General features: G+C 37.1%; 3 protein-coding genes across 16 annotated transcripts in view; 1 reads left to right on the top strand and 2 right to left on the bottom strand.

Annotated features, from left to right (window-relative positions):
* Window positions 1–1,387: 1,387 nt before the first annotated feature.
* LOC125256669 (syntaxin-10-like) lies at window positions 1,388–6,588 on the bottom strand. Its single transcript, XM_048172850.1, has 8 exons — window positions 6,434–6,588; window positions 5,760–5,929; window positions 5,534–5,628; window positions 5,380–5,442; window positions 5,182–5,283; window positions 4,135–4,241; window positions 3,946–4,040; window positions 1,388–3,236 (listed from the first exon to the last, which is right to left on the bottom strand). Exons 1-8 carry the CDS (start codon window positions 6,466–6,468, stop codon window positions 3,160–3,162), a joined length of 744 nt encoding a protein of 247 aa, XP_048028807.1. The 5' UTR covers window positions 6,469–6,588; the 3' UTR covers window positions 1,388–3,159.
* Window positions 6,589–12,123: 5,535 nt separating this feature from the next.
* ier2b (immediate early response 2b) lies at window positions 12,124–13,305 on the top strand. Its single transcript, XM_048173268.1, has one exon. It carries the CDS (start codon window positions 12,229–12,231, stop codon window positions 12,748–12,750), a length of 522 nt encoding a protein of 173 aa, XP_048029225.1. The 5' UTR covers window positions 12,124–12,228; the 3' UTR covers window positions 12,751–13,305.
* A 3,624-nt stretch (window positions 13,306–16,929) lies between these two features.
* cacna1ab (calcium channel, voltage-dependent, P/Q type, alpha 1A subunit, b) overlaps window positions 16,930–26,092 on the bottom strand; it is a 153,614-nt gene continuing 144,451 nt past the window's right edge. For 13 of the 14 annotated variants that reach the window (XM_048173253.1, XM_048173260.1, XM_048173262.1 and 10 more), the window contains one exon: window positions 16,930–24,380. In XM_048173253.1, coding sequence (XP_048029210.1) covers window positions 23,724–24,380 — 657 coding nt within the window. In that variant the 3' untranslated portion in view covers window positions 16,930–23,723. The remainder of the gene's footprint in view (window positions 24,381–26,092) is intronic. The other variant, XM_048173265.1, reaches the window with a different exon arrangement.

Below are 26,092 nucleotides of genomic sequence, written 5' to 3'. Positions count from 1 at the left end.
ACCGTTACGACTGCGGTCACGAGTGGCAAAAGACTGAGCGGCAGCATTGGTTTTCAGCATCAATGTCGCGAAAAACACACAAAACACATCCAAAACGGGAAAGAGCTTTGCGACTGACTGTACAAATAGCTTTGACACAAAACCTGAGGTATATATTTAAAAACTGCAGAAAGCTACAGAAAAAAGAAGCAAACGGATCACTGCAATTCACAGAAACAGCTGGACTCCAGGCAGAGAAACATGGATTTGCAGTTATCATTTTGTGTCAAAATGTTAGGATTTTGAGGTAAAATCATACCGTATATATTGTATTGTTATATATTATGTTGACAAATCATCAATTACATATTTTCCATCTTATATTCTGCATAACTGGGTGTTTTTCAATAAACAACACTGACCAAAACTATACTATAAGACTACGTGACGGCTCAAAGTAAACCGTTTGTTTTGCTTAATTTTAATAAAATGATAACCTGAAGAAAGCCTGCAGTATTTTTATTGGCATATAAAAAATAATCTTAAAATTGACAAAGCATAACAGCCAAAGGCTACTCATTTTCATAAATACACGCGGTGAAATAAAAAGATAGAAAATTATATGAAAACAGTGTCTATAATAATATGAAAGAATTTTTTTAATAGGTTATGACAATTGTTTGTGTTGTTATGTTGTATTTATTGTGCATTAGCCACTTATAACAAGTCTGTTCTCTGCATTCTTGCAATTGAGAAACAGTCTATGTTTTGTCTACTTGTAAAAGATAAAATTTGTGAAAATGGTGACATTATGCGCATGTGTAGTTTTTCTTTACAAAGTGACAGCGCCAACTACTGGTCTGGCAGCATAATACAGCATTTCCATGTGAATAGTTTTGACAGCGTTGTTGTCTCTTCTCGAAAAACACAAAGGAAAAATTTTCCTGCTTTTAGTACATCGTTGTAGTGTAAATTTAACCATCATAGTAGGGTATTGTAAACTTCTGTAGTGGTGAATGGGAGATGACAGTGTTTCCACAACTTTCCAAAAGAGGGAAAATATAGAGATCACTTACAGCAGTCAGAAGAGAGAAAGGTGTCAAAATTGGCGTCACTCTCAGTCGTTGTATTAGAAAGACTTGCTGCTGTCATTTACTGCCAAGGTAATACAAGTTACAACACAAAGTATAGCGTTATAAATGTGTATTACTTTTTTTTTAAAAATTAAAATTTTAAAAACTTTACTAGATTTGAGACATTGATAAAAGTGGAAATCATTGTATGTATGATATGCATCTGTACTATGAAAGAAAATGACATATTTCGTGGTATATTTTCCTGCTATAAGGTTATTCCATAACGTGATGCATTTAATATGAAAATGACCTGAAAAAAATGAAAGGACATGTCAAAGTCATATACTTTATTCAGGAACCATTTGAATTTATCAAGATGCCAAAATAAAGTCAAAATTTGTATACAATACAAATGCTTACAAAAACAAGTGACAAGGGTATTAGACTTTTGAAATGCAATTAATTATATGTAGGCAGCACTGAAAGACATTACTTTGCAAAAATAAAAGAAAATCAAATGCGTACCAAATCTCCCAAAAGGGCATGTAAAGAGGTAATAAGTTTTAGTTCTTTGTTCCACATTTTAATTTTTTTTTAAGGCTTACAATTTTATGCTTGAAGTTGGATCTGACTTTCAGTTAAGGGTTTATGTATCATATTAATAAATTACAAAAGCCAAGACAATACTGAAATGTGTCATATTCAGAGAGGAAAGCATTTATATTGAACATAATACATTCACCCACAGGCACGTAGTGTCTCAGATCTGAGGGCACACTGGAAAGCTCATTGGCACGGAGAATATGAGTACAAAATGTTCATTAGCACACCCACAGATGGCCACAATATTAGATCTGAGCTCAAGTTCAGGAATAGAAATATCAAGTAATGATCCTAACTGGGGTCGGATCAGCTCTTTAGGGGATGTTGTCAGTTAATAGAGCCGACTTCAAGAACATGCATCTTGCTGCAATTAAAAGATCAGTTAATAGCATTTTTGCTTTGAAAAATAGTAAAATGACAAAATATATATTATTATTATTGGAATAATGAGTATGGAATATCACTGTGGCATGCAGTGAAGGCTTAACCCACACCATCAACTGAGACAAAGAATGTCTATATGTCCAAATGATTCTATACACATCTCCACGGTAATATGAAACTTTACAGTCCAATGTACAGTAATCTCAAAAGCGATGCATAAAATATTTTAAAATATGGGGAAACTCAAATACTTACAAGAATGACCAAATCATATTTTAAAAGATGGGAAAACCCATAGAAGAAGCACATCCATTAAAGGCAAATTAGATGATTTTTCTGCCAGCAAATTTCCATAAACTCACTCGAATAATGCAATAAAGTGTCAGATTTATCCACAAAGGAAGAGCAAACATGTAAAATGCCTGTTAATCTCATTTTAAAGGCATGACTTTCCTTTAAAACATAATTTAAATAACCCTAAATAATTTACTTTTCCAATTTCCAATGCACACCATAGGTTGTTTGATGGTGGTACTGCCAGATTCAGAGGTTTCTATCGTGACCGTTACAGATCTAGAGGGCGCTATGAGCCTGCATTACTCATTGTGCTTGTTTAAAGGATTCTGAATCAAACAACAACAACATTAAAATTGTTACATAATTGGTGAACCATTAGCAAGCATATTTATGGTCACCCTCTTTCACGGGCATTTATGTACACAATTACTGTACTGCTGTAAGAATCAAACATATAAAAATATAATAAGGCAATATCAAATTCCTCATCCCCATCCACTTACACTCTGTACCACAATAAAACATAAGTAAGAAATATAATAACTGTTAACTTCCATCTCAGCACCAGTGAAATTCTGGAATAGACCTCGCAGACGACAACAAGTCCGATCCAAAAGCAGCGGGACAGAGAGAAATGCTGAGAGCCAGAAGACATTTGAATTAGATGAAGGCAAAAAGACGAGCAAGGACTATCAAGAATAACTGGGATCTCTTTCTCACAAAGGATCATGGAAGCCGAGGTGGAAGAATCACGGTAAAATTCTGTCTTCCTCTGTAAGCTTTTGGCATGATGGAGGGCCAAACTGAAGAAGAGTCTGGTTTAAATGGCGAAGAGCAAAATGAGCACCACGATCAGTATGATTACAAGAACTCCGATAGCACACCACTGTCTCCGACCTGCAACACACAAAACATATGAACGAAGTCAAAATCTCACACCAATTTCATGCTCATTTCTTAAGCCTTGCAAAATCAAGCAAGATAATTTGAGATATGAAGCTTGCAAAAACAATGAGTGAGAACCTGTTTGGGTGGGTTTAAAAAAAAAAATCTTAAAAATTATATGCTACCATTTATAAGTTTGGGGTCAGTAAGAAATGTTACTTTTTGAAAAAAAATTAATAGTTTTATTCAGCAAAGACGCATTGAATTGATCAAAAGTGACAAAAAATATATTTTTAAAAATACTGCTCGTTTGAACATTTTTTTATTCATAAAAAATTATATCATGATTTCCACAAAAATATTCAGCAGCAACATTGATGATAATAAGAAATGTTCCAAATGATCATATTAGAATGATTTCTGAAGGATCATGTGACACTGAAGACTGGAGTAATGATGCTCAACAGGAATAAATGACATTTTATTATTATTTTTAATTGTAACAATAATTCAAAATATTCCTGTTTTACTGTATTTTTGAACAAATAAATGCAGACTTGGTGAGCATGACATCTTTCAAAAACATTTCAAAAATACCAACCCCAAACTTCTGAATGATAATATAATAACAAAATTTTTAAACACAAAATTTGCTATTAATTATTTAAAAAAAGTGAGACAACAAGCAGAGGATCACACAATAGGAAGTGAAAGCACTCACTGCTGGTCATGTGTGAAACCTTCTCCATTTTCTTCAACACTGAGTCCATTCTAGAACCGGTCTGATCCATCTCCTCACTAAACTCACCGAGCATACTAGGACACAAAAGGCACACATGGCAAAAAAATAGACATTGAGTATTAATAGAACACAAATCGAAGTGTTTCTGTTTATTCTTTAATATCTTACACTGCCTGTTCATCCAACTCGTCTCCTATCCGGCTGGACATGTCCTTCAGGACACGGATACTGCCTGTGACCAGCTCCAAGTGCTCATCCTGGTCCTGCATGATCAGCTGCACAGAAAGACAAATTGGGAATGTTATATACACGATTCTGTGTGGTATTAAAGTCATCATGAAATCAAAATGGACAATTCTTGTTTTTTTTTTAATGAAAAATAGCAGTTTCCAAACATTTTTTTTTTTTTATTCATGTGCCTTCTTAATCTTTAATAAAAATACCAGTGACATTTCTTCTCTTCTCTGATGACGTGTTTATTGGTGTGAGGGCAGGGCAACCTGTCACTCAACATGAGATCAACCAATAGCAATCCATAAACATCCAACCATCTCCAATTGACAAAATCAAGTCCCGCCCTACATTTTTCTTGTCCGAGAAGCCGTTTCACTCTGATATACATCTCAAAAGAGAAGAAAAGACTGTCACAACTTCCATTTCATGCCGAATTTAAAGGGATAGTTCGCCCAAAAATGAAAATTATCCCATACTCACCCTCAAGCCATCCTAGATGTATGAGTGTCTTCTTTCAGCTGAACACAATTGGAGTTATATTAAATAATATCCTGGCTCTTCCCAGCTTTGTAATGGCACTGAACTTTTTTCAGTTTTTGAAGCTCCAAAAAGCGCATCCATCCATCATAAACATCATCCATATGACTCCAGGGGGTTCATAAATGCCTTCTGAAGTAAACTTTTACAAAAGCTGGGAAGAGCCAGGATATTATTTAATATAACTCTGATAGTGTTCGGCTGAATGAAGAAAGTACAGCTAGGATGGCTTGAGGGTGAGTAAATTACGGGATAATTTTCATTTTTGGGTGAACTATTCCTTTAAGTATCTCAACTACTTGGCACTAAAAGGTCACATTTCCTTGTTTTCTGTGAAGCTGATACGATGCTCTTTGGAATATTGTCAAATAATGCTGGATAAGAAAAGAATACTTTCACTGATAACAAAAAAAAAAAGTGAAGTTTCGACGTCCTGTCTTTTACCTGCTGCTGTTCCTGTTGCTCCTGAATGTATCTGGAGTTTGCAGACACCAGGTGAGGCTCCAGACCGGCGTAACGATCCTTTGCTGTGGTCCCCAGCAGAGCCTGTCAGACAAGGATGTGGTGCTACTGTCACTAGCAAACATGACAATATGAATCCATTCACAGTTATTTTAATCGAACAATAAATGAATCACTCACCTGTTTGTTTTTCTTCTCTGCTTGGGCCACAGCTGAGGGACTAGAGAGCTGCTCCTTCATCAGCTACACACAGATACACACTCATGCATATGAAAAAACTAAGACTACACCATATAATTAAAAATATATACATGAACAGGACAGCGATTGACACCTGCACAGAATTCCGTGTTCGCTCCACAAATTCCCGCCTCTCCTGGAGTTCATGTTCCCCTAAACGGAACTTTCCAGGGTTTGCCTCCACAATACCTGACACTGTCAAGGATTATAACGAGTTCTGCGTACATACATTACCATTCAAAAGTTTGAGGTCAGTAACATAAGATCTCGTCATTCTGATATTTGAAGGCATCATAGGGCTTTGGTTTATGGCAGGATACTGATGGTTTCATGCAGGTCCTCTAGGTCCCAGTCGATGGCCCTCAGGCAGTTTCGGAGTTCATTGGTGCTCCAGTCCAGCTCATCACGGCTGACGGGGGTTTCTTCCTGCAGCAGCTCCTCCCAGCGCTCATACAGCCCCTGTGCTTTGGACAGGGCCTTCTGCACCTCCCTGCCAGATAGAGGAGCAAACTGTCAAACCCTTTCAACTTGAAAGGAATTAAGGTGTTTATCAGTAGCAAACAACTTTTACATAAGCACTATGCCAATGGTAGTTACGGTCATGTTGGGGTGATGTCTTGTACAACGAGCAAGTATGATAAATTTGTGGTTTGTATCTGTACATTAAATGAATGGCAGAGACACACAAACACATGCAACATTAATCAGTGTGTGTTTACACTCCAGTCACTTGATATAAAATGTCTCTGACTTCTTTAGATTTCATTTAACCTTCCAGATCACTAAAAAGACATCTATATTTCTGTTCATTAGGGAAGTTTATGAGTAAAATCACATGGAAACATTAATAATGTTAACATAAACTGGGCTTCCAGGCAGTGAAGAAGATGCTTCACTAACCCTTAACTTAACCTGTCAATATCAAACCCGCGTCGTTTATACAAAGACGAAAGACAGAAATTAAGGCGGGGAAGAGGAAGATAACTTTTCTTACCCTTTAACCACGAAAAAAGGATCTTCCATCGACATATTAGCCCCTCTGCTTTAGGAGCTGCGTGAAGTCAACAGCAATATGGATTGTGAATGTGTACGCACGCACGAGTTTTCAAAATAAAAGTCCCTTAGCGCTATTCGGGTCATTATCATAGACTGTAAAAAAAATGATGTATATATTGTATTAAAGCGTTAGTTCACCCAAAAATGAAAATAATGTCATTTATTACTCAGCCTCATGTCGTTCTACACCCGTAAGAGCTTTGTTCATCTTCGGAACACAAATTAGGTTATTGTTGATGAAATCCGATGGCTCGGTGAGGCCTCTATTGAGAGCAAAGCCATTCAAACTCTCAATGTCCATAAAGGTACTAAAACATATTTGAAACAGTTCATGTGAGTTCAGTGGTTCTATCTTAATATTATAAAGCGACAAAAATACTTTTTGTGCGCCAAAAAACAAAACAAAATAATCTATAAATCTATATGGGCCTATTTCAAAACTGCTTCATGAAGCTTCTGAGCTTTATGAATCTTTTGTTTCGAATTAGAGATTCGGATCTCCTATCAAACGGCTAAACTGATGAAATCACGTGACTTTGGCGCTCCGATTCACAGATTCGATTCGTAAAGCTCTGAAGCAGTGTTTTGAAATCGGCCCATCACTAGATACTGTTAAAAATCGTTATTTTATTTTTTTGGTGCACAAAAAATATTCTCGTCGCTTTATAATATTAACCCTGTGTCTCAATCAGCTCCCTAGTTCAGTAGTCAGGGCACTGACCAGGGAGTCGGCCATTTTAAGGGCTGTCTCAATCGCAGAATCCTTCCAGGGCACTGAAACGTTCGCTCCCTGAAAAGTCCCACAATGCACCGTGAAAACCAGGGAGCATCGATGCTCACTATGCTCCCTTAACGGAAGTTCTGAAGCGCGAAACTTGAATCACGTGAGCCAACTCACTACACATAACGATACGCAATAGATGTTTTTAAAAATACAAACCGTTATTTTATTATATTTCAGCATAAACATACATCGCTAGACAGGTAATGAACATAATCTAGACATTTATGATTTATTCCCGGCTGAAATGTTGCATGTATATGTAACAAGCAAATAATGAATCATAATGTACTTTAAATAACATTACAAGTAATGTCAGAAAATATCAGCTCTGTTGTTGTTCATAAATACCAGTAGTGATGTTGTACAATGAGGACGTTGTCACGTCGCCGGAAATAGATTCATAAGTGTCCCAATGTGTAGTGAACCAGCATCTTTTACTGTCCTTACCAGTGCCCGAATTCGTGTACACGATATAGGCTACTGATTCACGAGCTCGGGAGCTAGGGAACTGATTGAGACACACCCTAAGATAGAACCACTGAACTCACATGAACTGTTTTAAATATGTTTTTAGTATGGATCTTGATAGTTTGAATGGCTTTGTTCTCAATGGAGGCCTCACTGAGCCATCGGATTTCATCAAAAATATCTTAATTTGTGTTCGGAAGGTGAACGAAGGTCTTGTAGAACAACAAGAGGGTAAGTAATAAATGACATTATTTTCATTTTTGAGTGAGCTAACCCTTTAATGACTGTTGAGACATAAAACAAACATGTTCCACAGCATGTTCCAATATTAACATCAATAATATTTGAAATTATTCAGATGTCCACTAGAATGTTCTTATTACAAATATACCATTTCATTTGGTATTCTCTTTATTTAATCAAAATTTATAAGCACATAAATCTGATTACACTATTTTAAGGTGTCCTTGTTACAGTGTAATTACACGGAAAATACTGAATAATAATAAATAACAACATGTTTCCTTCTTACATCGGGTTGGGTTTAGCGTTTGGCTTAGGGTTAGTTTGTAATTATGGGCAAATTACTGTTATTGTCCTGGTAAGTACATGTACTTACATCAGAAAATAAAGTGTTATTAAATGGTCTTTTTGAAATAATATGGTTGCTTTTTATTTAGCCTATTTATTTATTGCATAAGAACGACATCAGTTATAATACAAAACTGTCAAGAAAAAAAATGAAATAAAATAATTAAATTGCATTCATTGTAACCAGCAGATAATTATGCTTTATATTTCATGGGATATTATATTAAAAATTAGACTAAAGAGCACACACTGGGTCTAAAGCTCTGTGTCTGACCAAAAAGGCAATAAATACATAATTAATTGAATGTATGTTGATATATAGGCATCATACTTGTAGTGAAACTCTGGGCTTAAAGTCTAATGGCCCAATTTTTATTATGTAAAGTTTAAGTCATCTTAATGCATAAGCACAAGTTTCCAAAGCACATTTTCCTGACTTACATGTAAAATAAAACCTAATAATGATAATATGTAACAGCAATCTGTAATTTTGCAGAGAAATAATGCACTAATGTAATAATGTCTTTAAATAACCTACTTGATTGTGAAAACAAAGCTGTTCCTGTTTGGATCAGTTGCATGATGCATTACCTCATCTGTGACTTTCTCAGTAAGTAGAAATGGCATATTTTTAGCATTGTTTGTCAGTCAATTCCAAAAGAGGGCTGTTAGCGCACCTTTGTTGCAGTCCTGACCTGATTCATAATTAATTCGGTTATGTAACTGACCTAGATGTGCTTCATGCTCAGGGCATTAAATATGCTATAGGCTAAAGAAAGAATTTTTGCAAGAGGTGTGTTAAACTGTTTAAAGCATTCCCATATGTATTTTTATGCCATATGTATTTTTTAGTCCCCTCTCCTCCCTTTCCTTTTAGTAACACTATTCTCCTTCACTTCCTCCCCCACCTCATATACAGTCACCCTTTCCTTCCTGTCTCCTGCCTTCCTCTCTCTACACACTCCGTTTCCTGTTTCACACACACACTTCACCTCCTGTAAAAGCGTAAAGGTTGGTTGTAGTTGTCAGGGCCACATTTGTGAGTAGTAAGACATGGTGAAAACTGACTTTAGAGGTCATCTGAAATGAGTTTTGAAAGACTCATAAATAGGCTGAAAACATGTTTTGCCTTAATGTCAACAGGTTTATTTCGGGGTTAAGGTTGTCCATATTAAACCACTGGGTCAAACCAATGGTTTTCATATGGACATTATGATATTTGCTAAACCTCAACCCTCAAATAAACCTACTGACATATTTGTCGTGTCCTCATTAATGTAGTGAAACCAGTGTGAGCACAGCTGCAAAGAACGCTCATGGAAAGCAAGGGTGGACATAATTGGCCTGATCTCATGGAATGCATTTTGTCAGAGAACTGTAATAAGGGAGCTATTTTTACAAGCCGTAGCTTGAAGGTCCTCGTGATTAGTCACTCTGTTTACAAAACTGGTTTGTAATGTAATACCCTAGTGTTTTAATAAAATAATATTTCCTCCTTCTTCTGTTTCTCTATAAACACATTCACAAACAAGACTTCTACCCATGCTGAGCAATAAATAAAATAATCCAAATGAGATTTCAGAATCAGAATGAGATTTATTGGCAAAAATGCTTACACCCACAGGGAATTTGTGTATATATATATATATATATATATATATTATACATACACACACGTACACTCAACTAGAATACCGCTGCTTCACGCTCATAATTTAAAAGCAATTCTCCGTACAAAAATGCTGCACACCAACAAAATCTTTTAATTTCGACATAGCCATAGCCCTTTTCTATAAATAAAACACGCATTTGCTGTGAGTGACAGCTGCCATTTGACCTCAATCGCTTTGCTTCCTAGTTACGCTGTTGTGAGCAGAAGGGGAGGGGCTGTTGGACCGGTGACAATTCCAAATATGGTGTGCGGTGACATCATCACTGCCTCTGCTGAGGCTGCGGGAAGTGCAGCTGCGGCACGTCACGGCTTTTCCACTGCGCGCTCCCCGGAGACACGACGGATCTTCCAAATATGGCGATAGAACGTCACGTTGAGCAAACAGAAAAAAACTGTAAACACTGGGGGCAGATTGATAAAACTCTCAACATGAATATTTCAACAAGTCGAGCTTGTTAGGCAATTTCAAACTGAAAACACCACAAAAATAAACAAATAATACACTATAAAAAACAATAACAAACCAGTTAATCAGGAACATTATGAACTTAGTTATCGTTTCCCCTACACTTAATAAATATTTCATGTTGCATAGTGTATTCACATGTCATTAGTATTACATGAGATCAATAATAAATGATTATTTGAGAAAAACAGATCACCTGAGGTCATGAAGCAGTTTTTACTGTATGGCGGACATCTGATACAGTGCAATAATGACATACTCTGTTTGTGATGACATTTTTGTAGAGCAGTGCTATTAAGACTAGTGTTGCCAGATCTCACTAGAAAACCCCCCATAAATATCGTTTTACAAAATAATCCTGAAATATGCAACCCTATTTTTTCTGCTTTTGGCTTCAAGAAGACAAAAAGTGCTATTATTTATTTTTAAATAAACATCTCATTCATAATTTTTTTTATTTTACTACTATTTTTTTTAATAATAAAGTAATTTTTTTTTGACTGAAGTAGGCCTACATATAGGCTATGTATATATTTCTATACCCGATTGTGTCCTTTTTCTGATTTTAATAATGTTTTATTGTTGTACGTACAATTGTATATTGTTCAACATTTGCATTTGAATGAAAATATGTATAAACATGTATATTAATGTCAATGTTCATTCAATAAAAAAGTTTTTTTGAGGGTGTAGGGCGTGCTTATCAATGAAAATTGCGGTAACACTTTATTTTACAGTGCCGTAGTTACACATTACTTCATGTACTTACTATAGTAATAACAGTAAACTATGCATAATTACAAGTAACTAACCCTAAACCAAACCCTAACTGTAACTCTATAGTAAGTACATGTAGTTCATTAATAGTACTCAGTACTTCTTTGAGTAATTACAATCTAACTACAGCACAGTAAAATAAAGTGTAAACAAAATTGCTTTATTTAATCATTCTGATTTATTGCTGCACATACATTAAACAATCCTGAATTGCTGCAAAGACAATTTAAAAAAATAATAATAATAATTAGATCCTTAAAAAATAATTTAAAATAATCTAAGTTTACAAATTTCATTTTTCCCCCTCACACTCACACCAGGGTTTATTATTGAAATAACTAAAACTAAAAATTAAAACATTAAAATCATTTTTGTTAACTGAAATTAATCTGAAATAAAATAAAATGTAAATATTAAATGACTATTATAAATGTTGCTTTGGCTGGCAAATAAATAAAATAAGTTGAAGTTGAAGGGGAAAATAAATAAAAACTAAAACTGATTTAAAAATAAATTAACCCTATTAAAAAAAATAAACAATGACAAAAGCACATGAAATTACTAAACAATTAAACAAAAATATAAAATAAAAACTAAATTAAAATATTAATTAAAAACACTATACAAATAGCCTACTGAAATAACACTGACCCACATTCTGTTATCTTATTACAAGCCGAAAGTTTAATAATAATAAGTGGTAAGCGTATAATAAGTGGACATGGCAACCCAGAGCATATGTTGACATGATACTTTAGTGCTGTGCCAGTATGACGTATGTTGACAAGACGGGAGGGGCGTGTTTATACACCCAGGGGAATGGAAACTCTTTACGTCACCAGAGCGCAAATAAAACACCGCCCTGAGAGGAGAAAACTTTTAGTTTTACAATCCACCGTGAGGACCTTAAAGCTCAGCGGTTTAAAAATAGAAAACAAGTCTAGAACTGAAATATTCTGATACATTGTAAACACAATGGACGTCGAGGCCAAGAGAATCATGGCTCTTTCTATCAGTAAACTGTATTCATTAAGGACCCAGCGCGGGGGATTGAGACTTCACCGGAGTCTCCTGCTCTCCATGACCATGAGAGCCGCACGGGACATCTACCACACCGCGCAGCTGCTCAAAGACACGGAGGAGGAGCAGGTCGTTCCGTGCGCCCCGGACGCTGCCACTGAGGAACCCATGGAGACTGACTCTCCTCAGGCTCTCATTCAGACCTCCAAGGAGGTGGCAATGAAGCCTCATGAACCCAAAGAGACTCTAGACGAGGACAAAGAGAACCGGTACGCTTCTGAACGGCAATCCAGGAAGCGCCGCGGCAAGACGGCGCTCGAGCCTGACTTTCTGCCTCTGAAGAAGGCGAGAATGGACACGGATGAGGAGAAGCAACATCTCCAAAGCGAGGTTTTGAGGACTAATAATGGAAACAGCTGTCGCCAGGCTGAAACTCTGACCGCGTTTGCAACAAATCGAGCCATCGTGGCGTGTTGAGCAAGACGCGCTGTGGATCATTCCAAGAATCGATCTCCCTTGATGGGAATTTACTGGACAAACTGGTTCAGAAAGGACCGGTTATGCAGCCTGACACCTGTGAGGCCGGCTCAGCTCGCCATAAGAGCTCCAAGAGAGGCCAGGATCAGCAGGAATACAGGACAGGTGGTGGATACTATGATCCCAATCGCACTGGAATTACCCGAGCTGCTTCATTGTTCAGTGAGAGGAGTCAGATGACTCTGTTGACTCACGTTTGAACTGGCTGAACTGGGAAGGGAGGCTCTGGTGTCTTCTATCCAGCTTATGAACTTGACAACCTCAAATAAGGACAACTCTGACGGTGTATGACACAAAACACATGATGTTTATCCGAGTTTGATACTTGAAAATGTCTTGAAAATGCCAAAACGTGTTAAATGTCACTGTTGCACTGATCAATTGCACAGAAGAATATGTATTTATAATACTAAGAAGGGAATGATGGACTGATATCATATGACATTGATTTCAATGTTTACTGTTTGCAATAAACATGCAAATGTTTAAAAAGCATCATGTTGTACAGATTTCTTTTTTTTTTTTTTTTTTTTTTTTTAAAGAAGAAGAAAAACACATTCACAAGCCTCACAGAAACTTTGAACAAACTCTTGGTGGTTAGCCTTTGGGCAATATTTGTGGATTAAAAAGTTCTGATTGAAGTTACATTTTCCCCCACACCTTTTAACCAATGAAGTGCCATAATTTTCCATCTTTTTTACTTAATAAGGGTGAAAAAATGGATTTTTATAGAGATTACACAAACAAAAAGCTAGCCAATGAAATACAAGGTAAAAAATAATTGTTGGTTTAACTTAAAAAAGGTTACCTGGTTGCCTTAATTTTGATTTTATTGAAATAAAGTTGATTTAACCAACAGAAACTCTAAATATTGTTATCTTAACTACATTATTATCTAAGTTCATTCGACAAAAGAAAAAATATTATGATAAAAAAATCATGAAAATATTTTTTTTACAGTGTAGAGTTGACCATAACTAGAATTATCATTATTCATGATTTCAACTTTTATTTTATTATTATTATTTAAAAATATTTTTTAAATACATTTTTATAATGTTATTTTATATATTTATAGACTACCCTGTAAAAAAATCAAAAGTTGAGAAAACTTCAGATTTTTGAGTTCTCAACTTCCTGTATTCAGTTTATACAACAAAAAGTTGAGAAAACTCAAAAATCTCCTACAAAAACAAGTTGAGAAAACTCAAAAATCTGCTGAAGTTTGTTGCCTTAAACTTTTAAGTTTTCTCAACTTTTGATATTTTACAGTGTAGACATTTCCAGAACTGGAAATCACAATTTTAAAACACATATTTTTCAAGTTCCTGCGGTTATGAATTAGTTAAGGTCTTTCAATCAGATCATCTCTGAAATATGTGACTATAACTCACTCAGCCTTTCATCATGAGGAGTAATACTTATCTCACACTGATCCTAAACCCAATCTTTTGATAAAAACATACAGCTCATCATCTGTCACTCTTGTGTGGGCGATGAAAAAGGCAGCAGCTGGAAACACTATGGTAAAGTGTAATTTCCCTTCATTAGTCAGCAAGATCTGTCCGAACATGTCCATGAGTCATGAAAATCACTTTTCCCTTGAACTCACACACAAACATTTTGGCTAGTGGCCAGAGTCAGACTATATAATTTGTTAAGCTTGAAGTCCCAGTTCAACTGGCAGCATTACAGCATCCGAAACTGACATCAGTAGAGCACAATGACAAATAATTAATGCAAGAGAGTGAAACTAGAGTCCACAGGCCTCAGAGCATGAATTTTAACCACTTCTATATTTATATTGTTGTGGCTTAAGCTCTGGGTGGTTTCGTAGTACCTAAAATAAAATGTTTCAAACGTAATGCGATTTTTGTTTTTAAAGGGAGTTTTTATAAGATTTAGAGTGATACAAAAGCATGTGATTAGACTCTATATTCAAATGACTAGCATGAGTAAGTCTGAATCATTGCTCTGATTGTATATGTGGGTTGTGGGGGTGGATCTGAATAGGTGTGCATGTAATTTCAGGTAGGAATTTTTGGCAGCAGGAAGTGAAATTTTCAGGTGGAGATCATTTTAAATAGGTGAATCCTCTGCTGGGAAACTGCAATGAGATAATTACTCTGGATGATTAATCACTGAAACTCATTTTAAGATTAATCACTGAAACCTAGTTCAAATTAAGATTGTGTGAAACCTAAATGAATCTGTTTGTTGTGGTCATGTGTGGATACCTCAAACAGGTTTCTGATGCAATAGTTTCCTCCAGGGTGGTCTTGATGTGGGTTTGTCACCTCTGTAACTAGACAGACAAATGAGGTGGAGGGGGAAATTACAGAAAAGGCCTGTTGAAATTATATAAAAAACATAATGCAGCGTCACAATGATGAACTGATATACAAAGTATGCTTAAATGTTAACTTTCTCAATTACAAACATTAAAAAAATAGAGCATCGCAGGAAGAGAAACAATTCATAAAGCTTTTGTCAAGATCGATAATTCAACCCTGTTAAAGAAATAAAATAATTTTTTTTAAATCTATAAAGGTACATAATATTTCTAACATTATTTTTATAAGACGTATAAATGTTAATCTCAACATTTACTACTACATTTTAAGACGGAAAGTTGTATCTGATAATGCACTGTGAACTAACACGAACATGAACATTTTTATTAACTAACATTAACAAAGTAATGCTCATTGTTAGTTTATGCATTAATTAATGTTAAAAATTAGACCTTATTGTAAAGTATTAATAATTGAAGCAGAGAAGGGCAAATCTTTTTTTAAAATATATAAATGTATTTTTAGTGTCATATGATTAATCGCGATTAATCGTATCCAAAATTACATAATGTGTTTACTGTGTATATTTAATATGCATATATAAATACACACACATGATGTATATATTTAACAAAAATATATTATATTTATATATAAAATATTTAAATTTTTATATAGTATAAATTATATATAAATATTAGGGCTGGGAATTTAACACGTTAATTAGATTGATTAATTAATTAAGAAAAAACTAAATAAAAGTGATACAGTGCTATTGTGCTTGTGTGACGCGTCGCCCTCCACATTAATAATAAATGTGCACATATTGTGAATTAATTTAATAAACTTAGTAACCTAGCTTTCTTGGTAGCCTTCAGTAAATTAACTTCTCTAAGAAAATGATTCATAAAACATCAGTAGACCATTTTTATTTACTTTCATATGTTTACATATTTCCATTTAAAAAAAATCATTAAAATTCAGTCATCATTTACTCAACCTCATGGTCCAAATGTTTGTGTAATAAATTCTGTTGAATCAAATATATTTCTTTCTGATCTACTTATTGTAATGTCTACTTGATGCTTTACACAATAATGACTTCAAATGATCTTTTGGGGATAATTTCTAAGCCAAATTTGATGTACGATAAATTTGCGATTAATTAATCGGCACATCATGTAATTAATTAAATACAAAAATTTAATTGCTTCCCAGCCCTAATATATATATATATATATATATATATATATATATATATATATATATATATATATATATATATATACACACACACACACACATGTTAATATTTCCTAAATATTTGCACATGTATGTGTGTGTGTGTGTATACATATATATATACACAGTACACACACATATATTATGTAAACACAAACTTTAATTTTTGGTGCGATTAATCACGATTAATAATTTGACAGCACTAAATAATATATAATATGTGCTCTTTTCTGCTTCATGGTGACTAACAGTTGACTTAAAGAGGAAGTATGAGGGTGTTTAGACGCACAGTCACTAATTATTCGCTTCCTGGGACACTCGTTCTTGGTATTTAAAGTAGAACCATTGGGTCAACCGGCTATCAACACTTCCTGAACAGCTGTTAATGTGTGGCATCATTTCCCCCACCTGAAACACTGAGCTTGATTGAATCCTTGTCAGATTGTCGTGTAGGTGTGAACGCACGTGTCAAAGAGAGGCTTTTGTCTTCTACAAACGTTCATCAATTGTTGCGTACAAAGACTGAAATTAGACACACTTTCACACACAAACTACAGCCGTGCATCTGAAGACAAGAGATGGGTTTAGAATGCATTCTCTCTGGTTTTTATTCAGGTTCTTTAGGAAGAGGTCTGTTCGGAATTACAAAATGCACTGGTAGAAATAGCAGAGAGATACAGAGACAGAGGAAGAGAGAGATAAAAGGGGGATTTTTCATAGCCAGAATAAATGTGTAACATCACCAGGTTCAGGCAGCCTCTTTCACAGCTCAACATCAGCAAAAAGGGTTTTGGATTTCTTCTTAAATCAGAGTGATGTGCAGTCCCTCACACTGAGAGCTACTTGATATCTTTTATCCTTTTTTTAAACATTTTTTTTTTTTTAATTCTGTAATACATTTCCACAGCATGTAGTGTGCTCACCTCACCCACGATTCTCAGAGAACAGTTGGCAATAGAAACAAACAAACATTCTATGAGTTTTTATCATTTATCGTCTCTTGTATTATTTTTTTCCCCTCTTGGTGCTCTTTTTTGTCTTTTTCATTTTTAAAAATAGAAGAAAAAAGGAACACATTGCTCATAAAAACATCTAACTATATTTATATATTTATACATATATACTCTTTTTCTTTATATTTCTTTTTATATTTTATAATTCCTGAAGTTGACTTGTTAACCCACATAGTGGCATGCACATTGCACATGCAAATCAGTAATTAAATACCTCTCTTTATCATGGCCTTTTTTCTCTTTAAACTTCCTCTTTTGCTTCTAAATGGTTCAGGTCAATAGTAATATGGATGGCGGGTGGGATATGGGTGATTAAGGAGAGATGGGACGGGTTTGCGGGTGTCACGGTGACAGTGGCTGCGCGCTCGCAGGAACTCCTCACACACTCGCACATTCACACCACACACTTATTTCCCCTTTCGACGCACACGAGCGCTGTGAAGAAGCACGCTCCTGCTGACGGTGGTGAAAACGCACTTCCTGTCTTGTGAGCCGCTTCCTTTTAGAGAACTGTAACATTCGTTTCTCCTTAAAGTGAAATCTTTTCGTTTAATGCTACATGTTTTTTAGTCGAGAGCTTAGCATCTATTCTGTCTTCGGCAGAACAACTATAGAGCACTTAAAGGGATCGTTCAGCCAAAAATGAAAATTCTGTCATCTTTTACTCACCCTCGAGCCGTATTACTACGTTTATTCCGTGGAACACAAAAGAAGACATTTCGAAGAAAAACAAAATAACATTGGACCCCATTGACTTTCATTATCTTCTTTCGTGTTCCGCAGAAGAAATAAAGTCGTACAGATTTGGAACTACATTTAATAAGTAAATGATGACATTTTTCATTTTTGGGTGGACCTTTTAAATGTGTAATAAGTGTGATTTATGTTTACTAATTACTAATAATACATTTATATGAAAACGATATTTCGTAATATCAAATCAGCAATGTGTTTGAATGAAGAAACCATGACAATGCATAAAGAACGAGAGGAAATGAAACAGAAAGGAACATAGCAATGTTGAAGAAAGAGGATGAACACAGACTGTTGCAGGAAGTTTATGAATGAGATATACAAGAGTTACAGAAGAGAAAGAGATAGATAGGCCCAACAAAACAAGTTAGATAGACATGGATAGACAGTCGAGGTACAAACATGATGGCCCTCTTCGCTTTGTATCTACGGTCATGTAACGGCGATGGGAAACTGTTCATTGTAAGGCACTAAAAAACGACTTGCCTTCAAATCAGCTTGCGGACAAACGCGCACACACTCGCAGTCGACCGTCCCACTGTCACATGGATGAACCCAACCCATTCCGATCTTCTGGAAAAAGTGGCGATGGATCCGTATCCAATCTCGGATTGGGATCAGATGAAGATGATAATGAAGTAATGCCATGGTAAATGCTGAGCAGAAATGGATTGGCAAACCCAGCACTAAATTACCCAAGGTGCACAATATCATTTGTATCCCTTTCTGATAGGTTTTTTTTTTTTTTTGGCATGCACAATGCCTGTGCTGGCCACAGCTGTGCCTCAAGTTCTCGCTCTCATACATACAGGGAAAAAAAACTACATTACCCATCACCCCCCCTCCCTTTTTCTCCGGATCCCACACATGTTAGCATGCACACACATGTAATTCTGTTCTGTACAAAGGGAGACCACAGGAAGTGGTGTAGCTACATAGAGGGTGACTTGTTTTGGCAGCACTCAACCATTGAAGGAAAGCCCTTATTTCGTATGAAACAGAAAGAAAATACAGCTTTGTTCCACTAGGACGATACAAAACATACAACACATGCTCAAATGCAAGTGTATTGTGTATCTACGATGGATCACTTGTGTGTGTGTGTTGCAAACTGAAAATGGCTTTCTGTTGGGACAGAAAATGAAGATGCGAGTCAAAATCAAAGCAATAAAGGCATTGACACTGAGAGCAAAAGAGGGTCAGAACCAAACTGATGAACAAGCAGAGCCAAAGAATGATGCACCAGTCTAGTTACATGCATAAACCTTTAAAGGGACAGCTCACCCAGAAATGAAAATTCTAACTTCGTTTAGTCACTCTCATTTATCTACACCAATATGACTATTTGTTCTGTGAAACACACCAGGAGAAAAAGGACTACGTTTACATTTTTACGTTGGACCCCGTTGACTATTTTGCACTAGATTTAAAGTCACCAAACAGGAGCTGGATATACATCAAAGTAGAAAAGGTGATTTCTACACGCCAATTTTAAAGTCTTAAAGCCCTCCAGATAACTAGATCGGTCGAATTTGTGAATAAAGCAGTCTGAACTGGATTCATTGAAAAGTTCTGATTAATGAAGGTGGATTTTAAGATATTCAGTGAATGGTGACTTGTATTTCAGTCTATTTTTTTTTTACACAAACCTATTGTATGGCTCATAAAAATGAGAACATAGTGCCAATGTTTTATATTATGGTGCTTTAGTGTCCTTTTAGAAGCTTAAAAGCCTCATTTATTTTAACTGCATAGAATAGATCAACCAGAAAAACATTTCTCCTTTTCTGTTCTACAGAAGAAATAAAGTCATAATAGTTAAGAATGAGATGAGAGTGAGTAAATCATGTCAGAATTTTCTTTTTTGAGCGAACTGTTCTTTTAAAAACCACAACCTTCTGCTATCTCTTTTTAATCTATAAAAATCAAATCCTTTTAATAAACTATCGATCCACATCTTGAGCTAAAATGGAGCAAATTTCCTGCATTTCAAGTGTTTTCAGCAAAAGAATACAAGATCAAGAGAAATGGGCTTTATATTAACCATGCAAAAGGTCCAACTAACATTCATGCCTGACAAAAATAAGCCTTCCTGTCCTTTTGCTAAAGACCTGAGAAGTAGAACAATCCCTCCGATGTTCGATGCAACTCTCTAAACGAGCAGGGTGAGACAAATTAAAAAATGGTTGCCATCCGCTTGAGGAAGCATTGCTAAGAGAGACAGAGAGCCGAGATGGACACCCTGACAGAACTCGGTTGTCATTTCCCTTCATTACTCTCAGAGTAACTGGGATCTTCCCCCATCATAAAACCGTGCCTCCCTGTCTTTAAAAAGCCCAGCAGACAGCGCAGACATGGGGACTTGTTAAGGCGTAGTGTGACTGAGTCCATCACATTAAGAGAGAGATAGAGGGAAGAGGGAAGAGAGGCAGGGGAAGGGTTAGTGTGCGACACTAGAACAGAAGGCACTGTGGCTCTGCAGGTTCATCTGGACCCATGGGCATCAAACCAGGGGCTAACTGGGGGCCAGCTGTGGGTAAATGTGGGCCGAACATCAACAAACACCCAGAAAACAGTGGTTTCCTCCCTAAAAGTCTTGGAAATGGGTTGGCAAGGAGAAGGGATCAAATAAAATGACTACTCATGTTTTAAAACTCTTTTAAAGAAAAAAAAAAAAAAATGACCTTGTACTGTGGATTTCATGATTTTTGGACAGAAAACGAGACAATGCAGAACCGTCCAACTGACTTCACGATTAGATGAAACTATTCTGAGATGCTTTATGATATTTTTATCTGAATAAAGTGAGAATACATCTCGAAAACCAATTGAATCCTTACAGTTTCATACACTGACTGCTTTAGGAGAAACGTCAGAATCTTTTTAAGCAAAATAACAGTCAGGGTTTCTGATCTTAAACTTTCCATAAAGAAAAATCATAAATGAGATCTCTTTAATACTTACTCCTAGACAGCAGACTTTTGGAGTCTCTCCATGTGTCTCCTCTAGAGTTTCAGAAAACGCTCTGCGATTTGCCAATATAAAGTCTGCAGTCAAAAGTCAAAGATTTCAGATAATGCTACACTCATAGCTCTATATTCAGACAGCATGTCAACAATTGTCCCATTTGTGACTATTTTGATTTTTTCTAGATTTTAGGAGAAACATCTGAGACAAAGTTGATACTTAAAACTTCTGAACTATAAAAGAGTAACCCATGCACAATAAAATCCTCTTCTGGAGGGAAAAAAAACCTGTTGTAATGGGATATTTAATAAAAATTTGTTTTGAGATGGTTGGATGGGTGTGGGCCAGCTGGACAGGTTCAATGACAGTAGGGGAGGCTGAATAGGCCGCACCTCTACACCCCTGTGAGTTATACGTTTGGCTGTATTGTTGTATCCTGAGCAGAAGGGGGAGGGTCTCAGATTGAGCAGGCAGCCAAAGACATGACAAGCTGCCAGTGGCAGGGAACAGGAAGGCAGGGTGGAAGAATTGTTTCCAGTTACTTGATCAAAGACTGTCCAGGTCAAAGTTCTCAAAAAACTACTGTCGAAAAAAAAAGTCAAAGGCAAGCTTCGACAGACCTGCTACGTCACCTACTGTCGGGGAACAGTTCTGCAAATGTAATAGCGCCCTCTGGCGACTGTATTTTCATAAGGGGTCGTCTGTCCGTAGTCTAGCCTGGCTGAAGCTGCATAACAGCACCACAACGTGGACAAAAAGTAAACAACAACATTCATCGCCCAAAATACTAACTTGCACTTACTCTGCATTAGCTGTGAAACAATTTAAGGGGTTAAAAACTGACCCTCTATAAAACGATTTCTCCTGATCACACTGTTGTGTGACCATCTTTTTCTATTGAAAAATAAATATGAAATGGACCCTGAATTTGTCTGGAAAAACTCTGACACAAAAACTGTCTGAGGGTATCCTGAATGGCCTGACTCTCTCTTTTAAAACATTCATGAGCTCTGACCCGAACTATTCACTACAGATAGGAATATTCTACTCAGCTGAGGTCACAAGTACGTAAACTTCAGGATGCTATCAGGAGCGCACCCTTATAGACTTCAATCTGTGGTGAACAGAACCGAAAACAAACACAAAGAGTTCGAAACAAGATGGCCACAACAGACAAAACTCCCGAAAACAAGACAACAAAGTCACATGACCACCTCTATCTTCATCAGCATCACCGTCATCTTCATCAATTGCATTAAGATAGTTTTCATCATTATAAGACTACTGTTATTGACAATAGCAAATGAAGCCTTTAGAAAGGAGAACGTCTCTCGCCCCGTTTCTCTCTCTGTTCGCAACCATGGCTGACAGAGCTGTAATGAGGGAGGTTTCACCATTCAGGCTCGTTTTTAGTGCAATCCAAAGTAATTATAAACAGTGCAGAACATCATCTGGGATCCTCAGATGGAAATAACATAGAAAACGCATTCAGATCTGTCAGATCGCTATCTAGAAAGGTCAGCTTTAGCGTCTATCTATAAACTCCATCTGCACATCTGTAGACATGGCAAGAGCAACAGGGAGAAAACGAGAGAAAGAACTTCCTTAAACTGAATGGAAAAAAGAGAGCTATCACCCCCCCTTCCCACAGTAAATCTTCTGTCTGATATATATATATATATATATTTTTTTTTTTAAATCATTCATGCAAGTTTCCATCAGATTTTAGTCCAAAAATATCAAAGTAAGCTGAGCAAATGCAACAGAATAACCAAGCTCCAAATGTTCAAAAAGAAGAAGTAATCAATTGAAGACATTCTGAAGAGGAAATAGTCTTTCCGTCCCTCCCTCATCTGCCGTTTCATTCTTTTTCCGCTGTCTTTTCCTTTATCAGGATTGAGTGGCAGTTTGTGGGCGAGGTTTCGGTGTGCCGCGCCAACCCGCCTCCTCTCGCCTGCACTGGGTCCTTTCATATGCCACGCCTCTTTGACAGTTAACCCCTCCCCCAGGTGATGAGGTCACTCAGCATCTTGAGTTGGTAACAGTAAACGTAGATGATAAAACTCATCGATATTGGCCAGCACATGGGGCTGGTTTTGCAGTAGGTAGAGCTCTTGTTCACAAGAGCACTTGCTTTTTCTTCAACAATGTCTATTTTTTCTTCCCTTTTTTGTTTTTTTGGGTCTTTTCAAGAGGCATAGATGTGAGGGGGAAAAAGGGGTTCTGGCTTGATTTTCAAACTTAATTTTTCTTTTCTTTTTTTGATTGACAGATGATGTTGCTCTTCATTTTTTCTGTCGTGCAAGAAGCAATTGGTCTTGCTCAGTCTGGAGTGGAGCGTTCAAACACAATGACTCTGATCTTTAAAGTTCAGTCCATCTAAACGCAACCACCCCATTTATCTCTCTTATGCTCCCATTCCCTTGCTTGCTGAGCAGCATGGGAAACATAGTCCAGAGAGCAGGAGAAAGCAATAGAGAGAGAGAGGGAGTAGGGAAGCTCTATGGGCCACTCAAGGGTTTAGAGTCTCACGATGGCGCAAAAGCACCGCTTGCTTTTCCTTTTCCACCCCCTCTCTCCCTGCTGCGGTGCATAAACATCTCAGTTTGAGTTGAGCGGCGCCCCCTCCTGGTCACCCTGCGCACTAACACCAATCATCCTCGTCCGTCTCGCTATATTGTTCGTGCAACCCCTTCCGGGGCCCACGGCCATGCGGTGGCCGGTGTGGGCCTGGGTGGGGGCCGCGCCGGTGCGGGGAGGGCGAGGAGGAACGGTAGCCGTTCGGCATACGGCGCGGGTGCGAGGGAGGCCCGTGGCGAGCAGTCCTTGGGGACCGGGGGTGCGGGTGAGGATGAGGGTGGGGGTTGCCCTGCGATAGACTCTGCTCGTAGGCAGGTGGCTCGTGGTGCCGCTCGTACTCATAGTCCCGATCGTAGAACGGTCCGTCGCCCTCCAGGCTGTCCAGCGGGGGGCCCCAGCGGCCGTGACGTGGGGACCTGGGTGACGCGTGCCTGGGGGAGCGCGGGGAGGCGTGCCGGGGCGAGCCGTGATGGGGCGAGGCGTGGCGGGAGGGTGGAAGGTGGTAGGGCGGTTCGTGACCTGGTGGAGAGAAGTGTCGCGGGGAAGGGGAGCGTAGTCGACCCTGGCCCGGGGAGCCGTAGGGAGGCTTGCGGACGGCTGGGGAGTAGGTGACATGAGGGCGAGGTGTGGACGGGGTCTGGGGCAACTGCCGACGGCCACGCCGGGGGGTGCTGGTCCCCGACGTCGAGGGAACGGGGCTTCCGCTCACAGAACTACTGCCCTACATGAAAATTAAAACAAGGCAAATAAAAAAACACCACAAAATTAACGTCAAACAAAAGAGAGGAGCACACACCGGCAAGAGGAGGAGGAGGACGAGGAAGAGGAGGAGGAGGAGGAGGAGGAGGAGGAGGAGAGAGACAAGGAAGAGGAAGTGAGAAAAAGAGAGAGAGAAAAAGGTGTGTGGAAACAACAACAACAACATCAATAAAACCAGAAATAAACAAACCGGCAATGAGGCAAAACAGCAGACACAGAGAAGCCACGAGTCACATCGAGAAAAATGGACAGAAACCACAGTGATAAAAGAAGATAAACAAAAGAATAACACAAGAAAGAGAAACTGATTTCAGTAAGCAGTCATGATAAGGTCACAGGTGAGCATATGCTGTCTGGTTACTGTTTTCCCACACGGACCAACACCTGTGTGTTCCAGATACTCTATATTTCATCCCTCAGGCTTCTCATGGTAGATTACTGTAAAGATCTAAACCACAAACTTATACACATGAATGTCTACGGGTGCTGTGTGAAGCGAATAAAGGAATGCTTCAAAAAGATTACTCATGGGTATGAATTTAAAGGGGTCACATCATCAAATATCTCATTTTCCTTTACCTTTTACCTTAATCAATGAATTAATTAATAGTACGGGTTTCAGAAATTAATCACGATTGAACTGAACCTACGATTAAAATTTGTAATAATTGTAAATATATTTTCACATTGCATCTCCAAATTATTGTGAAGTATTTAAAATATTTAATATTTTAAACATTTGCTTAATGGCATCTCATTACTAAGTACTATGAATAAAGGTCAGATATAAAAACGTAACGTTATTTTTTCCCTCTCCTGAAAAAAATATAAAGAGTTTGACATGTTACATAAGCATACTCTAGCTTTCAGAGTGCAAACCTCCTCCAGTCCAAAAAAGACTGTACTGAATATAAACTGCAACTCGTTTCTAAATACATTAGCATATGGCTGTGTGTAGCTCTTCTTAGTCTTAAGTCTTAAGGATCCCAATATATGGAAGTTTGTTTCTGCCATGAAATTTAAAAAAAAAAATTTTTTTTTCCCCTCGCAATTGCCAGATTATATCTCACAATTCTGACTTTTTTTCTCAGAATTATGAGATATAAACTCACAAATACGAGTTATAAAGTCAGAATTGTGTGATATAAAGTCAGAATTGCGAGTTATAAAGTCAGAATTGCAAGTTATAAAGTCAGAATTGTGAAATAAAGTCAGAATTGCATGAAATAAAGTCAGAATTGCATGATATAAAGTCAGAATTGTGATATAAAGTCAGAATTGCGTGATATAAAGTCAGAATTGCCAGTTATAAAGTCAGAATTGTGAGTTATAAAGTTAGAATTGTGAGTTATAAATTCAGAATTGCGAGATATAAAGTCAGAATTGTGAGTTATAAAGTCAGAATTGTGAGTTATAAATTCAGAATTGCGAGATATAAAGTCAGAATTGTGAGTTATAAAGTTAGAATTGCGTGATATAAAGTCAGAATTGCGTGATATAAAGTCAGAATTGCCAGTTATAAAGTCAGAATTGTGAGTTATAAATTCAGAATTGCGAGATATAAAGTCAGAATTGCGAGTTATAAAGTTAGAATTGCATGTTGTAAAGTCAGAATTGCGAGTTATAAAGTTAGAATTGCATGTTGTAAAGTCAGAATTGTGAGTTATAAAGTTA

The sequence above is a fragment of the Megalobrama amblycephala genome, linkage group LG21 (genome assembly GCF_018812025.1).
Source record: "Megalobrama amblycephala isolate DHTTF-2021 linkage group LG21, ASM1881202v1, whole genome shotgun sequence".
Classification (NCBI taxonomy): domain Eukaryota; kingdom Metazoa; phylum Chordata; class Actinopteri; order Cypriniformes; family Xenocyprididae; genus Megalobrama; species Megalobrama amblycephala.
The sequence above is the reverse complement of the archived record's forward strand: the minus strand, read 5'-3'. Positions and strand labels throughout refer to the sequence as shown.